General features: G+C 36.4%; 1 protein-coding gene across 1 annotated transcript in view; it reads right to left on the bottom strand.

Annotated features, from left to right (window-relative positions):
* Positions 1–18,160, bottom strand: part of LOC148952113 (proclotting enzyme-like) — a 57,998-nt gene that overhangs the window by 33,636 nt on the left and 6,202 nt on the right. Inside the window, exons 2-3 of the mRNA XM_089089556.1 lie at positions 16,764–17,020; positions 5,850–6,045 (exon numbers count right to left, since the gene is read on the bottom strand). Coding sequence (XP_088945682.1) covers positions 5,850–6,045; positions 16,764–17,020 — 453 coding nt within the window. The remainder of the gene's footprint in view (positions 1–5,849; positions 6,046–16,763; positions 17,021–18,160) is intronic.

The following is an 18,160-nucleotide window of genomic DNA, read 5'->3' as shown; positions in this document are numbered from 1 at the left end:
TTGGAGTTGAAAAGTTTTTCTTGATGTTGAGATATCCTAAAGGCTGTAAAGTATAGTTTTGGGGTGAATAAATTATTACTTCAAGTTGGAATATGGGTTTAGTCGGCACATTAAGATTGTAAATTGGTCGGAAATGGTCATTGAAAAGTATTTCTTGGTTATGATGTAACCAAAGATCGGTACAGGATAGTTTTGTGTGAACAAGATCATTACGTCAAGTTGGAACATCTACTTTGGATGGTATTAAGATAGGAACTTGCTCTGAAATGTTGATTTAAAAGTATTTCTGGGTGTTTAGTTATCCAAAAGACTGTAAAGTTTAGTTGTGGGTGAAAAAAATAAGTACTTCAAGTTGGAAAATGGGTTTAGGAGGGACATTAAGAAAGGAACTTGCTCTGAAATGGTCTTTTAAAATTATTTCTGGGTGTTGAAGTATCCAAACAGCTTTTCAGTAGAGGTGTGGGTGAAAACTATAAGAACTTCAAGTTGTAACATTGGTTTAGAAGGGACATTAAGAAAATAACTTGGTTTGTCATGGTATTTGAAATGTATATCTTGGTGTTGAGGTATCCAAAAGCTTTAAAGTATAGTTGAGGGTGAAAGGATTGGTACTTCAAGTTGGAAAATGGGTTTAGGAATGACATTATGAAAGGAACTTGTTCTGAAAAGATATAATAAAGCCATAAAAAGTATTAAAAAATGGAGAGGGGACTCTTGTGGGGGGGGGGGGGCGGGGAGGGCGTTTGGGGATCCGGGGGCCCTTTGGGAGCCCGGGGGATCTTTGGGGACCGGGGGCTTCCTTCGGAGTTGGGGTGGGGTATGAGGACCCTTTGGGGTTGGGGTAGAGGACCTCCCAACACTGTTCAAATGGAACTTGTGTATTATAACGACCACAGAGTTTCACCCTCGAATCCTCTTCTAAAATCCTTTTTAAAATCATCTTTTAAAATGTCTCTAACTGTTTCGCCAAAATAATTCCCTAAAATGTCTCCAAATGGTTTTACTCAAATAACCCCTGAATGTAATTTCAGCGTGTTCCTTTTGTTTTGGCATCCCTGCGATGTTACATTTGAAATTATTTGGAAACCCTTTCGTTAATCAATCTCTACATTGCTAAGATCAAAACATTCGCCCGGAAACAATTCGCTTGGTAGAACTCCAAAGACATTAATAGACATTCGCTCGGAAACTATTCTCTTTAGAAGCAACAAATTAATTCCCCTTTCGTGAATCAATAATTCCCCTTAGAAACAACAAATTAATTCCCCTTTCGTGTCAAATTAATCAATCATGACTTCATTTGTCATGGGTGATTTAAACTTTGCCCCGGAGACAATTCTGGTCGAGCTCCAAAGACATTAATTATCTTGACGTCATCTCTCACGTGTGATCTAAACTTTGTCCCGGAAACAATTCTGGTCGAACTCCGAAGACATTAATCAACTTGACGTCATCTGTCAGACATTAATTAACTTCCCCGGAAACAATTCCTGGATCATAACATTCTCCCCTAGCGGGCACTTGGCCAAAAACAACAACAACAAATACTCTTTCCTGACATCATAACATTCTTCTTAGCAGGCACTTGGCCAAAAACACACCTGGTGAAAGAGGTCATTGACTCTGTCCCCATTAAACTATGTAAAAAAGTTGTAGGTGGCAGCAGGGGTGTTCTCGTGGGATCAATAGGGGCATCTCTACTAACAAATGCGATGTTTTTCCGCTTCCTCACCCACCCCCATCCAACGCCGCGCCCAAAGTAAAGTTACGCCTCTCAAAAATAGCATCAAGAAAAAGAGGGATGAGTAGCCTACAATCGTCATTTACGCAAATTTTAAATGCTTTTTTTGTATAATGCTTTTGGTCAGGTTTATATAAAATCTATAGTACAACGAATTTATTTATAAAAAAAGTTAAGTTTAGCAGTCGAATGAAAACAAAAGAAAAGAGGCAAGTATTTCCAACTTTTACGAGAAAAATAAAACGGTTTTTACAATCAATCAATCCATTAAACTGATCATAAAAAAAGCAACCCTTTGCAATCTATATGTAACTATTTTCTTACCATTGAACTAATGCTGTTAGGCTTATTGCTGTATCTTGTTTCATTCCCAAATTTAGTTGTTGAAAAACATATCATACTGATTAGAACAAAAATGACTTTTAATCAGGTTACCTCTTGATTATGCCTGAAATTATTCCCACATACACACACACAAACATACAAATCTGAAATATGTTGAAGAAAAGAAGAAAAAAAACCGAAAAAATAGCTCCAGATACTTATAACAATAACCATAATTAAACTATATAAAACATATGAATATTCTCTTTTCTATTAGCAATAGCATCCCTGTAGAACAGTAAAATCATATTAAAGATTCAACGACATAGAAAGTATGAAAAGCAATGCATAAAACAGTAGAAGGTCGTTAAAAAACCCATTATTAACTACATATCATGAAGGTGATTACCCGTACTTGAACATGTGCTTTATTTAGAGAAGCATAAACTTTGAGCTGACTATGACAATCAGCACCTCTATTATACATGTATATATATATATATATATATATATATATATATATATATATATATATATATATATATATATATATATATATATATATATATATATATATACCATTCGTTACTGTTATACTTCTAAAGAATTACTGTTCGTTACCACAGAGCAGCTTATACTCATATCCTCTATTTTCGAAGGAAAATATATTGCCAAGGTAATTGTAACCACTCAGTATACTTCTGTATAACGTTGCATTCACTATTACATGATACAAATACATTAATGATAATTTAATTGTGGATTGATTAAACATCTACACTATGCTAGATAGAAATTGGAAACTTTATAGAAAAAATCTTGAAACAACAAGGTAAAGGATATACGGATAAAATTTCAAAGGGCACAAGAAAGAAAGTTCCAAAAACTCATCCTTGAGCGATGGAATTCCTTTGAACCGGGAAGAACCGGTCCGCAGTTCAAAAAACTAAGTAGTACAATTCACCGTCTGACCTTCAAATGAGTTAGATCAGGGATGTACAGTTGAATAGACATTAAAATAACACCTAGAACCTCCATTTTCAGAGCTATACACCCGGACTGCCAAACAAGCAAAACAACTGTCTGATTCACGAAGGTCAAAGTTTAGTAAATGCCGTCCAAGTCTAGCGCGGCCTGGATTTTTAAGCTACCAATCAAGAAAATCCAAAGACCGTTATTCCTGTGGAAGCGGGTATTGTGCTATAAACTTATTGAATGGCAATTCATGAACCTGAAATGCAGCACTGATGGACCAGTATCACCCAATGATACAATATACTCTGTGCAGGTCCAAACAGCATATTCCAGTATCACCATATGCGTAAAATTTTCTTTTTTTTACGACAGAAAGTGACGTGCACCTAGATACAATGTGAACAAGTTCTCAAATATTCCTGGTAGAAACAAGTAAATTACCTTATGACTAAGGAACCACCTTGGTGCATTATACTAATCCAGTAGGGCTCCAAGATTCCCATCTCAAACCCCCCAATAATTGCACAGTATCTTTTGCTCACCTTAAAAAATTGAATATAGCTAATTAATTCTCGCAAGGAATTGTATGACGTGCAATTGCAACCTACTGCAACCCTACTAGAAATAGAAAGTAGATATCCGGTCTTGCATTTGAGGATTATAAATCTTAAGCAATAAAGGTAGGTAGCAAATTTGGTTGTCAGGAAATTTAAAGAGATATAATCCCAGAAACAGTATATGCTGGTTGTTGGCAAAAAAAAGGCTTTTATGGTTCTAGTTTCGAAAACCTTATTCCTTTTTTTATAGCGTAGGTCAGTTATTATGGATATGGTTTATAAAATCTCAGAGTGAAAGCATATTGAATGCCTCCTTTTAGGTTTACTTGTCGAGATTCAAAAATCCATGCAGTCCATAGATCAATGGAGTCTGCCTTTCCAGACTACACCTTGACATACTATAATATTTTCAACCCCTTGTTCCAAAACTTTTTGCCAAAAGAACTTGAGGCAAAAAACATCTGATGCATCCACTAGCTTCATAAGAGCGGCTTATATTCTAGGAAGGATATAATATTCAATTCACAGAAACTGATTTTTTAAACCTCTGACGACATCCATCATTGGTAGAATTTGAAAAAAAAATTATTTGAACGGAAGTAAAGAAATTTGGGTATAGGAAGATACTCCAGCTTCAGATCCTCTTTCTCTCAGAGAAAGGAAAAACATGTAGGGCATCTAGAATCTCAGATACAATTATAACTGAGGGACAAAAATTTTGATAAGAGGCACAAAGAAATGCTGTGGTTAGCTTCTATCAGTTGCAGAGGATTCTGAAACAATTACTGATCTGGCTACAGAGTCTCCTAAAGATTACTGTCACATATGCTGAGGATAAGATTGTAAACAATTCTTTCTTTTATAAGGCAATTTCGTCTAATAAGCCGTTTCAGCTTGCAGAGGCCAATTACTTGTCCATTTGGCATGTTTCTGGAAGGATTATCCACCAGAAATAGCGGCACACCATCACACAAGCAATGGTACAACAAACCTTTTGATGCAACTTGCTGTCCATCAATGACGTTAATTATCTTAACCAATATCTGAAATAAAACTGACCAAAGAATCTGAAGAATCTGAACACGAACTAACCAACTATGAAAAAACAAACAGTAAAAACAGAGAAAAGAAAGTAACGACAAATTAAAAACATAGGATTTCCAGATCATCATAGTAAAAAAAACGACGTTAACGCAAGCTATACGATATTAGCACATGTATCGGGTCAAGGCGAATAATTGAAAAGGACTTGGTTAATACACAACATTGAAAATAGCTTCAAATCTGTCAAACCATGTGAAATTTTCTAGAAAATAATCCAGGTTCGTGATGCAAATTTTAAATTCGCCTCACTCATCAAGTTCAGAGACCAATTTGTTGAATATCCTGTAGAGAAAAACTTTGAAACCCTCCAGACACTATTGATTCTACTTTGATTAAGCATGTTTTCAACCACCTCTACTATTTTGTAAAGTCTGAAGACACTTCATTTATCTCTAAAAATATAAGTTCTACACAAAGGGCAAACATAATCCTTGAAAAAAAGACACACATTTTCTCAGATTGGGAAAAAAAGTATTGGTAATCTAAATAATGATTCAGTTCACTATGAGGTTTTAAACCACGAGTCTATTGTTAAACAAGTAACTTGGTCACATTCAACCCCCATTTGAATCAATTAAATACATTATCTCAAAGTAAAGCTGCAATAGATACCAACAAGAGGGTTATTTTCAATGGGATTCTTAAGCCTTTTGTTCAATATAACTTAGTTACTTTCTGGATATAACAGAAGTGACTAAAATTGTAAATTCTATTATCACTTTATGAATGGTACCTAAAATAAGTGAATTACGTAGTCATTTTGCTGCTACCTGGATTTGACAATAGTAGCTATTGTACATAGATTGCATTTATTCTTTGGATTTGAATTAATTTAGTTATCCTTTAAACATTTTCTGGTTTTTGCTTTCTCTTTTTGCTCTTATCATTATTGTTGTACTTTATTTCTTTTTTTGTTATTTCAGTTTCAATTCTTTTTGGTCCTCGTTTAATCTGAATAAAACTTGTTCGATAAAGATCTGATATTCGCATTATATTTAGACTCTTTTCTTAAAATTGGTTCTTTTGTTTTTATTATCTTAAGCAACAGGGACAAAAATGACCGTAAAATTTAATGGGATTTGAGAATTATAGGTTTTGGAGGTAATTTACCAACGATCACACAAAATTCCTTAGTAAGCTGTTTTAACCTCTTCTGTTTTCCGTCTTGGGTGCAGTGTGCAGCTGTTAATACATGTTTTGACGTGATCAAGGAACCACCACACCAGTATTCTCTTCCATTTGGTCCTGTCAAATATATAGCGGTCATCCAAGGCCATTCACCAACTCGGGATACTTCACCGCCAACGATCCGTAGAGTAGCAACTGTCACGTGACCACAAACATCTAAAACATAAAAACAAAGGATTCCTTTTCTTATACGGAAGAAAGAAAATAAAAAAAGTTAGTTCTTGGAAAGAAACAAATATTTGTCATCTCCAAACTCTAAAAGGACAAACAATGTTTGTTTGTTTAACAGAAGATGCATAGCCTATGTGTTCACTGCAAAGATATATTCACGAAAAGTTTTGAAAATTAATAAGATAAGACCACTTGATTCTCTATTCAGTTCACTCAGAAAAAAAAATGTTGAGGTCTTTTCGGCCTCTTCCTGTAGCCTACCGTTGTTTTGCAAATTGGTCCTAGACTTCCTAAGTCGTAGGAATTTGGCTGTACCTCTCACAGGCTATTGGTACATTGCGTCGTTTGGATGGGAACCCAGGCTTTTCCCCTCGAAGATGGGGTCCTTGCTTTGCTTACGACCTTATTAACGTCTAGCAGTTGGAAATTGAGTCCCTAAAAATCGAGGCACGTCTGTAAAATGAAGTATATATGGTGACAAAGAAAAATTTCCAGAGATTAGACAACTAACCTATCAGAGGCAGTGCTCTAGCGCTGCCTAAGTAAAGAGTCATGTGTCTTGTAATATTTTTTCCCGGCCACTTAGTGTGGAAGGCACTATCATAGAAACTTTGGAGGGGGTCCATTCGATTAAAAGTGGAAATTTCTAGTATCCTTTTTAAGCGTCAATAGTGAATGGAAGGTAACCGACTCCCACTGCCTTGTCCTTTCTTTTTACGCCGCATAACCCCCAATGCATCCGATCAAAATTTTGAGATACCATTTTTTTTTCAAAATAGCCCGAATATCCAACTATGATCTCAGGGATGAGAGGAGCCCCCCAGCCCGAGATGGAAGGGCTGTAGATAATGCAAATTGCCGATTGTTTCTACGCGGGCTTTTTAATACAACAAGTGGGGCTTGATTGATCTTGGGATTGGGACTGGCTCTAAACTTTCAGTGATTGTTCTCTGGGTCTAATGGATGAAACATTTTTCTGTAGGGAGGGGGTAAGGGGCCCTGACATGAACAATAAAACTTTTGTCCCGATCAGTTTGAAACTTTCTTTCATAATTCCTTGGTCCAAGAGGAGTCTATTGTATACAATTTCCATGAGGCATGGTTCCATCTGTCCCCTCCCCCCAAATAAAATTGAACCTAAAAATGGCCAAAAAACTTTTATTATCGAAACTCATATCTTTAAGTCCTTTGGCTAGAAGGACCCCAATGCAGAAGGAAAAATATAAAGAAAAATGCTCTTTCTCCCAAACCCGGCTCAACAGAGAGCCAGAGAAGCGACAGTCACTTTTTTTCCTCATCCACTTCGCATGGCAAGGGTGGTCGTAGAAACTTGGGAAGGGGCTCATTCGATTGGTAATTAGAAGTTTTAGTGTTTCTTTAAGGATCAAAAGGGATTGGGGATCACCCAGCCTCTGTCTTATGTCCTTTCCTGCTACCCCTATCCCCGCGTAACCACCCGATATTGGATCTGGATATTGATAAAGCCATTTTGGTAAGAAACGTCAAAATGTCCAATAAATACGCCTCTGGTATCAACATAACCCCAAGAGCCCCCAGAGACAGCAACAGTACACTGTGAAAATAACACGCCTATCCGAGTAAAAAATAGAACACCACATGCATCCAAGTTTTCAAATAGTCTGTAATATCCTGGGAATGGTTTGAAAAATTGATTTAAAACTATAATTGGAGGGGGTTAAAGGGACCCCAAATGTTGACTTTGAGGCTGGGCAGAGCTAAATCGAAAGACACCATGTGTATCCAGGTTAATAAAACATCATATTTGAAATATATCTGGAAGATCTGGGGAGATGAAGTTGAAACTTTCAGGAATTGTTATGGAAAGGAAGGGGAGAGTGTGTGGCAAAGTTAAGTCAACTTTTGTGCTTCAAGGAGGCAGAAGGGGTCCAAAAATGCATGTTTCTGAGCCACTACAACCTTATGGCAATATAAGCTACTATAGGACTAGGCACAGTTGAGCAGCGACGTAATTCAAAAGAAACTGCGAAAAGTATCAAGTAGAAACCTTCAACAAATTCTTAGAGGCGGAGGGGGGTGGCGGTACAGTTGGACGTTGAAATATGAATAGAAGAGAAGGTAGAGTTAAATCAAACGACGCTAGTTACATCCAGGTTCTCAAAACACCATATCTGTTATCAGAGCCGTTCTTAGGGCTGGTGGCGTCCAGGGAAAAATTAACTACAAATATAAGCAAAAACCAAATCAAAGTAAAAATTGGATCAAAGTGGGCAACCCCTTGGCCCCCCCCTCCCCCCGGAAATGCCCCGAGTTAACTACCCCCCCCCCTTGAACGGCTCTGTCTGTAATATTTTAGGAACGTCTCAGGCAGTCTTTTCAATTAGGGGGAGGGGAAGAATTGACCCACAAAGATCATATTGACCCCTAGAGTTTGAAAACATCTTTATTCGGTATTTTCATTGAAAAATAGTTTTTTGGTGCTTTCATTGGAAAAAATTTAAAACGGCAAAATTATCCCCCCTAGATTTAAATTTTTACCTCCCCCTCCCTAACTTCTGTGAATTGCCACCGCTGGGCTAAGGAAATGGAGTTGAAACTTCCGAAGAATTTAGGAGATGGAAGGAGGAGGGGCAGGGGGACTTCAAATTTACATTGGGGGGGGGGGGCTAAATGTGTCTTGTTTCAAATCAACTTAGACAGTTTTTCCGCTATATGCTGAAACGAGATTTAGTTAAGTAAAAAGGTAATTTAAAAACACTATCTGTTGCAAGCTTAATGAAAACAGCGTATCTACAATATCTTGGGAATGGCTTGGGAGATCAAATTGAAAATGACCAAAATTTTTTTGTGGGCGGAGGGGTACATAAATCCCTATTTTTGACTCGAGGAGAAGGAGAGAGGCGCTAAGAAATTTGGCCTAAAATTACCTAGAAGATTTTGCACTTTAAGCCCCTGTGGGACTAGAATCTATAAAGTAGCAAATCGGCTTGGGAGATAAAGTTGAACCATCTGGATGTGTTGGCGGGCCAAGAAAACCTAAGCGTTTGAACTGGGGAGGAAGCAGAGGTAAACTATAGACAATACGGGTATCCAGGCTACCAAAGCTGCTTATCTGCAAAACTTTGGGAACGAAAGGGGGGATGCGATTGAAACTTTCATTAGTGTGGGGATTTCGTGCAAGGGGAATTTTTTTCTGGAGTGGGGAGGGGTCTAAAAACATGAAATTTCACCGATACCACTAAACCTTTTTGCAACCTTTTCTTGAAAGCTGAAAACTTATATCCATAGCTATTGGGCTAAGGGACCCTTAATTCAAAGAAGAAACTTCGAACAAAAAATTGCTCCGCCTGACAGTAGGCCCAAAACTTTTTTTCTCGCTCATCTAGGTCTCATAAACTTTTGTCACTTGACTTGGAACGCTATTAGTCGTTTCAGACCAAAAGGCCAAAAGATTTGGGACGCACAAACAGGACCTTAAATTTCGTCTCTTCAATCAGCTGGGAAATGACATTTATACTTTACTTGACCAAGTGGAACCTACTGCAAAAAAAAAAGAAGTTAGAACTAAAAGTTGTAACTGAGTGATTGCTTTGCCTGTTTCGGTTGGCTGACGGTTAGTGATTCCCGAATATAGCCTATAAATTCATTTCGTCTCTGATAGGTTGCAGGGCGAGTAGACAGGGCCAGGTAAACCTCAATGAAAACAACAACAAAGCAAACTTACACATGCCAATTGAAACGGAGCCAACACATATTGCTTTTTCTCAGATTGGCTTTGGCTTGGAGGGTATGCGGACCGAGAAGAGGGAACCTTAATGAAGACTGTAGCTATAGACAAAATTATCATATTGATTTTTAAGCCCACAATACACACAATTTTTTTTCATCCAATCAGCTAGCAACTTGCTGGGCATGTATACTGGGTTAAAAAAAAAAACTAAGAGAAAAAAATCATTTAGGGAAAAAATAGGTTGTATCGATTCGTGAAACCCCAAAATAGGTAAGTGATTGTTTTTCTTCGATCAGCGTGAAACTTTCAGGGTAAGTAAACTGGACCTAGGGGGAATACTTTTATATCCATTCTTAGCTCGAAAAATTCAATCTTTTAACACCAAAATTTCAGGACCAAGGAAACCGCAGTTAAGTAAAAATTAAGGGAAACAATCTGGATATATTGATTCGTGACGTCCTATTATGTTTTTTTTTAATACAGAAGAACTCTTTTAAATAAATGGCATTGCCATGCATTTATTTACAAAAAACCAGTTATATCAAAATATAACAAAAAAATATTCTTTTTAATAAAATGGTGGATTAAGATTCTTGCAAATTGAAGGGTGTTTACAGGATGGGATCTGGATGGTTTCGGCCCTATTGAAGAACAGAAATTACACAGATTTCCAATTCATATTAATAATAATCCCCCTCCCCAACCATTGATGCAAAATTCTATAGTAACATTATTATTAAAATTTATTGCACAAAGCTACTGTTATTCGAGATTTTTTTTTACTGAATATTCAAATTTTGCCAACAGTTCAAATAATAGTCCAACATGTCTATTCATAAGCAGAAAAAGTGTAAAAGCTTACAAATATTTGTAATATTAATCAATAGTAAAACAATTCAAATTTTTTTTAAATCCAAACTAAAATGAATAAAAAATATTATCAGTAAAATAAATAACACCCAAAACGTACAGAAATTAGAATGATTAATCACACCAAACATAAACATAACAGATGCTTTTATATACGAATAAATAAATCTGGGTCCTGGTGCATTATACGGACACTTCTATATACTGCTAAAGAAGTCAAGTTTGGTTAATGCTAATGAAATAAAATAAAATAAAATAGGATGAATATATAGCAGTTTATAAACAAATTTGGGCTATACAGGTGCACACTAGGGGGCGGGGCGCTAAAGCATACCATATATTAAATACGTAACCTAACCTAACCAGAGTAAGATACCCGGTTATAAAAGTTTATGAACAAAATTATAAGAATTACGTAAATGGCAAATCCCAAATTGTAATTTTAACATTCATATTAGATCACCCGTTTCACTCGATTCCACTCTAACAACTGTTTTAGTACCGGATATCTGTCCCGGTATCTGTAGCATCTCCCGTTTGACATTCCATATACAGTATATAAAAGTGTCCGTTTAATGCACTAGTACCCAAATCTGAAAGCGAAAATTAAAATAAATAATTAGCCTAAGTCAAACTTGAAACGAACAGGAATTACAACAAAAATGAGCAGGGTTACCGCCCCTTAAACCTCCTAAGGCCAGAGCGTCATTTGAGCTTTACTGAAAACAAAATTTATTTTCAACCTTTTTTCTTTTATAATTATAACATCAAACAAAATTTATTAAAAACTGATGAGGCTGATGCGTATTTCACTACTCCCACAAGAACTGATTTAGGCAAGTAAGACTGAGCTAGATTTTGCAGAACGAGAAGCAACTTAACTATCAAAAATAAATTTCCACTCTTTACCGGCAGATGGTTTAAAAAATAAAAATGAAAAGAAGAATGATTGACATTTATCAGGAAGTTAGTAGAAAAATGGCAATTCATCATTATCTCCTCAGCTCAGCTCTCATTATCTCATCAAAGGCTATTGGAAGGACATCTCCCGTAGAACCTCAATAAAAGGTCCACAAAGCCTAACACTCAATTAAGGCTTAGCAGAAGTTAATCTTAATGATCGGGAAGATGTCCTTTTTCTCAGTTTCATTTCTATTGGTAATAGAATCAAGTTATCCTCTTTGCAGCATTTCTCTTATGCAGTTAGAAAATCGATACTAAGTAAGCATGTCCCAAGGCCGTACCCAGGATTTTTTTTCGGAGGGGGGGGCAGGGGGGTTACTCAAAGATTTTTTCGGGGGGGGGGGAGGTACACAAAAAAACCTCAAAAAACGCATACAAAATTTCTTTGTATCCATTTTTGTCACGTTTTTACAAGTCAAACAAACATTTCGGGGGAGGGGGAGAGATTAGGGGGTTTGAACCCCCCTCCCTGGATATGGTCTTGGCATATCCCCTAAAATTGCTTAATTATGGTGTTGGGGATAACGCATCGATGGACTAGCATGTTCAAATAAACTATCCCTTAACCTCTAATTCCCCTTATATACAGTATATATGCAATTGGAATAGGTATAATAGCTGTCCTTTGAAAGCAAGCACATGAGGATCGAAAAGTTGCGTATATAACAAAAACTCCACAAAAAAGGTCCCACTCTAATTGTACCAAGGCATACTAGCGTATTGTTGATGACACCTTGCTGACCCATTTCTAAGACAATCAGATGTAATTTGAAACCAACAAAGATTCCACTCTTTTTGGTCGGTTGAAAAATCTTCTTCTTGAGACTTATAAATCTGTTACATCTTTGCTTGACGAAGGCTCCCCAGTCGATTCTGAGTTACTAGTCCTTATTGAAGCCTTTGGTGAGGTCTACTATAAGGTTTTCATCTTACACTTTTGTCTATTGCTTTCCATCCTATGCGGAAGGGATTCATATGAATCTTTTTAATTATGGATAATATATTTAAGTATTTGTCCAAAATGGACAAAAGATTCTTTCTAACATCCGTATTGACTTTCTTGGAAATAGGTGCTTCGTCTTGTCCGGCATCAATTGAAACTGGAATACCTTTTGATGAAAATATACCATTTATTATCTATCTGAGAGGGTTATACTGACAATATTAAGTCATTTCCTATCCCAACATATTATATGCCTTCTCGGAGCACCCCATGGCTCCAGGAGAAACTTCAACATTTATTAAAAAATTACCTATCTGGTCATGTGGCTTCTCTTCCACGAGGGAGATGATTCACTCGTCAGATCGTCTCTGTAGACTGTCCCCTAAGGTCAGTAGGCATATAGCCAAGGAGTGTGAGGCAAATTGATTAAACATACTACCTAAGACCTGTGACGTAAAGGAATATAGTCTCCCAATCTTGAAAGTCGACTCTCAGCATTGTATGGAATTTGAAACAAATAATACCCAATCTGATACTGAGGTGTCATTCAGAGCTAAGGACAAGTATATGACAAAGACAACGAGGGAGTCAACTCGAGGTTGACTCCAAGACGAAGCGCCAAGAATTGGTAAATCAGCAATCAAATTACGGAGATCCAGAAGTAATCACATGGCTGCAGACCAAGAGATTCAAACAAAGTTCCGCCTCACTTGCAGAGAGAGACTATAATCACTATCTGTCAATGATACCTTTACCGATGCAGAAGTTGTTCGTAACTGCATTGATCTAGGTTCAGTAGTCATCCCCGATTGTTCTGTCAATTTTGAAATTGCAAATCACATTTATAATGTGTCAGATGCTTCTCCTCGCGGAGCAATTGGCTTCTGGCCCTCAGCTCATTCAAACGCAACTAAGCAGAAAACAAATTGCTCCTCAATCCCGAGCAAGATACTCTTCACGCCTGAACTGAGCTTAATAGTAAAATTCACTTCAGATCTCACACATTGATAGGATTCTGTGAGAATATGGGTACGATCTAGTTAGAAATTTACAAACCGTATGTCTTGCCAAGTCTCCTCACAAATCTTTACGTATAGTTATTTGTAGTATTAGTTGAAAGTTTTGACAGGAAAGCTGTTTATTCGACATGAAACTAAGGCGCTTTTTGTTTATCAAATTACTAATACCTTACTTAATCAGTGACAAAAACAGATTTAAAGCTCGTGCCGGACCTATATCTCTATTACTCAGTCTTATTTTGCCTTTCTCAAACTTGTCAATGGTCTTGCATGTCAATGGTTTGGAAAAAATATTCTTAAAGTAAATCTGACGATTACGGCCTGATTGCAAAGAATATGAGGCCTAATGGTTCAGCTTTAAAGCTTTTGACTCGAAAAAGACTCACTATGCATACCAAATTCTTTTTTGCAATAAATCCCTCATATCTATTATAGTAACACAAGTATAAATCTAAAGCTGACCTATATTTGTCATGTTTCATAATAATACTCATAACCCTAGCTAGAACAACTCCAATAAGAAGAACAGAAAACAACAACAAGAAATGCAATAACAAGTCTTGTTAACACAGCCACTCTCAAGAGTTTTCAAAATAGTTCCAACAAACCCTCTAAACAAAGATAAATTACAGCAGAGCAAATCAAACAGTTAGTGGTAACGAACTGTAAGTAAGGAGCGACCCGGCTCAATGGTAACCGAAACTCTAAAAACCGGAATTTTGATACCAATAGATACATAAAAGAATCAGATTATAATGCTGATTTTAAATATATAAGTTTCATCAAGTTTAGTTTTACCCATCAAAAGTTACGCGCCTGAGAAAATTTGGCTGATTTTCGAAAAAATGGGGAAAGACCCCCTAAAAGTTTTAGAACCTTAATGAATATCACTCCATCATATTCAGAGTATCTTAGAACTTTACTGTCGTGGTTTCAAGCTCTTAGCTACAAAAATGTGTAATTTTCCCTTTTTTGCCAGAAGAAAGATCACGGATGCGTGTTTATTTGTTTTTTTTTTGTTTTTCTTCTTCTTTTTCCCAGGGATGATCGTAATGACCCAGTGGTCCTAGAATATCGTAGGAGGGCTCATTGGTACGGAAATTAAAAGTTCTAGTGCCCTTTTTAAGGGACCAAAAAAAATGGAAGGCAACTAGGCCCCCTCCCACGCTCACTTTTTCCCCAAAGTCACCTGATCAAAATTTTGAGATAGCCATTTTGTTTAGCATAGTTGAAAATCTAATAAATATGTCTTTTATGATGACTTAATCCCCCAGAGTTCCCAGGGAAAGGGCTACAAGTTATGAACTTTGCCCATTGTTTACATATAGTATTGGTTATTGGGAACTATAGACATTTTCAGGAAGGATTTTTTTCTGGTAGGGGGGGGGGGGCTGGGGGACATTTACTTGGGAGAATCTTTCCGTGGAGGATGTTTCCTTGGGGTAAGGGACATTTCTATGAAGGGGGCACCGGATTTCCCAGCATTATTTAAAAAACAATCAGAAATCAAATTAAAAAAAAAAGTTTTTTCAACTGAAAGTAAGAAGCAACATTAGAACTTAAAACGAACAGAAATTATTACGTATATGAGGGGGTTCGCCCCCAAGTCAATACCTCGCTCTTTACGCTACAGTTTTTTTTAGTTATTTGAAAAGATCTATCTATTCTAGTTAAACGGCCTTTGTGATTTAGGGGTTTGTGATTTAAACAAAATTTTAACTTTAGCGTAAAGAGCGTGGTATTGACTAAGGAGAGAACCCTCTCATATACGTAAAAACATATACGTAATAAAAAAAAACATAAAAAAAGTGATACGGCTCAATAGTAATCGAAACTTTAAAAAACGGAATTTTCATGTCAATAAATGTACCAAAAGAATGGGCTTATATTGCTGATTCTAAATATATAAATTTTATTAAGTTTAGTATTAGTCATCAAGGGCTCCCCTACAAGTGAAAGAATTTTAATGAAAATCACACCGTCAGATTCAGCGTATCAGAAAACCCTATTACATTGGTTTCAAGCTCATATCCGCAAAAATGTGCAACTTTGTATTTTTTGCCAGATGAGATCACGGATGCGAGTTTATTAATTTTTTTTTTGAAGTGGTAATCGTACCGACCCCGTGGTCCTACAACATCAAGAGAGAGCTCATTCGAACCCAAAATTAAAAGTTATATTGCCCTTTTCAGAGACCAAAAATGCTGGAGGGTAACTTGGCCCCCTCCCACGCCCCTTTTTTCCCAATTTCATCTGATTCACAAGGGAAAATTTTTTTTTTACTTTCATCAGAGATATTTACTCTAATTAACGTCCTTTGCGAATAAGGAAGTAGTCTTATATACTTGGGAAAAGACTTGAGTTTAAAATAAAGAGCGAGGTATTGACTAGGGCGTCAAAACAATAATATAAGTAATAAAAATATACAAATATAAAATTTCGTCACGTAAGTTAATTTTTAAATTTCTCCAGGACCAAATTTAGAAAAGCCACTTAGTAAAAGAAATGCAAAATTAATATGCAAATTTTGTTTTACTCCTTCAATGACGGTGAGCCAAAATAAAAACTGCATTAACTGAAAAACGATCAGAAATTACATAAAAAAACACAGTTTTTTCAACTAAAAGTGAGGAGTAACATTAAAACTTAAAACGAACAGAAATTATTCCGTATATGAAAGGGGATGTCCCCTCCTCAACGCCTCGCTCTTTACGCTAAAGTTTTTTATTTTTTAAAAAAATAAAGTTCTGGGAAAGTCAAACATTAGCGTAAAGAGAGAGGCGTTGCGGAGGGGACATCCCCTTTCATATACGGAATAATTTCTGTTCGTTTTAAGTTTTAATGTCGCTCCTTACTTTCAGTTTAAAAAACTTGTTTTTTTATTTAATCACAAGATAAAGCCAAACCAGATTCCTCGTGTCATAACACTAACGTAGGGTATTAAAGCTTTCCTAATAATTGAAAAGTCCGGGTAATAGTCAAATTATTCAAATCAGTAATTTAAAGGACATTTATCGAATTTCATAAGTATAGAGACGTTCGAGTCATAAATGTTCAAATAATCATCCCTAGGTCTTTTCACAACAACTTTGATTGTTATTCAAATACATCAATTTAGATCATTTGGCTTCAAATATTTCTTTTTTATTTTGATTTGTTTTGTTGAAACCTGACAGAAAACAAATTTCTGGGAACAAACCTTTGTTCTTAAACGATTGTCCATTATCTTGAATTATTTCATTGGATAAAAATGCCGTATCTTCTTCTAATATCACCTTGTCAGGCTGTGCAGCAGCTGTAGTTCGTGTGGTAGTCGCCGACGTAGACGGTCTAGAAGTAATGAAGTGAAGAATGTCAAGGATAAAAGGCCTTTGCGTAGTAGTAGTAGTAGTGGTTGTTGTCGTTTTTGTAGTAGTTGTGGTTTTTCTTCTGTTTGGCTTTTTAGTAAATAACTCCCTGAAATAGAATTAATAGTTTACAACTGAATTTTATAACGGGAAGTGTTACGGTACCCTATACGAATTTAAGATTGACAAACATAGACGATTAACAATGATTTCACAGTGACTAATTAGGTTGTCACACAAATTTCCAGAACTTCTGAAAGATTGTTTCATTTTTGCGATATCTACGATCTGTACGTTATGCAACGAAATGGAAATGTGAACCCCTAAAACAATAACGATGCTCTACGATATGTAAAGGATCATCAGAGACAACTCTAGAATTATCTATATGATAATGGTAATAAGCTTACCTAAGCTATGGATGTCAGGTATTGTGTTATCTTGGAACGATAATTTCGACAGCACCTGTGCCTGTCATCATCAGGTTCAAATTCAAAACTCTTGCCAGAATATAAAATCACTAAATAAAATAAAACTAAAATCACTGAACAACACTAATAATAAGTCGAACCTGGAATTATTGTTGTAATATGGCTCGGATTTTGGTAGAGGCACTGATGGCCGCTATCCTAGTAGATCTCAAAAAGGTTGGGTCTTTAGAAGTATGGTGGAGTTTTTTGCGAGTTCTTAGCCTATGGGTAATGGGTTCCCAAATTTCACTGATGCGGAACTCTCCATTGTCTTTATTAATGGCTGGTTTGTTTTTAGCAATTTCCAGAGCTTCTCTGATTTTCTGCTTTAAGAGTTGTGGAACAATAGCAATAAGTTGAACCTGGTCAAAGTCAACGGAGTGAGAAGGGTTTTCAAAAATATGATGGGCCAGTGCAGAAAAAGTATCTTCCTCCTTAAGTTTTGTCTTTTTAAGGCAGGAATCAATGGAATCAGCATGTTCTTTTAATCGGTGATGTAGAGATCTCATGGTACGACCTATATAGGTATCACCACAACTGCAAGGAATCTCATATACTCCTGGTGGATCTGAAGTGATTTTATCTTTACCTTTGTTTAAGAAGGAGGAGACGGTCATTCCAGAAGGAAAAAACACCTTAAAGCCTAGCTTAGTGAGTTTGGAGCTTAAAATGTCAGTAATGCCCTTAATATAAGGTAATGACAAAAAGGGTTTATCTTCTTCAGTCTTAGGGGAGCTCTTGGTTTTTGTGCTAATCTTTCTCCTGGAGATAACCTTATC

This window comes from Artemia sp. Qi Xiang Cuo, chromosome 5 (assembly GCF_049724085.1).
Source record: "Artemia sp. Qi Xiang Cuo chromosome 5, ASM4972408v1, whole genome shotgun sequence".
Classification (NCBI taxonomy): domain Eukaryota; kingdom Metazoa; phylum Arthropoda; class Branchiopoda; order Anostraca; family Artemiidae; genus Artemia; species Artemia sp. Qi Xiang Cuo.
The sequence above is the reverse complement of the archived record's forward strand: the minus strand, read 5'-3'. Positions and strand labels throughout refer to the sequence as shown.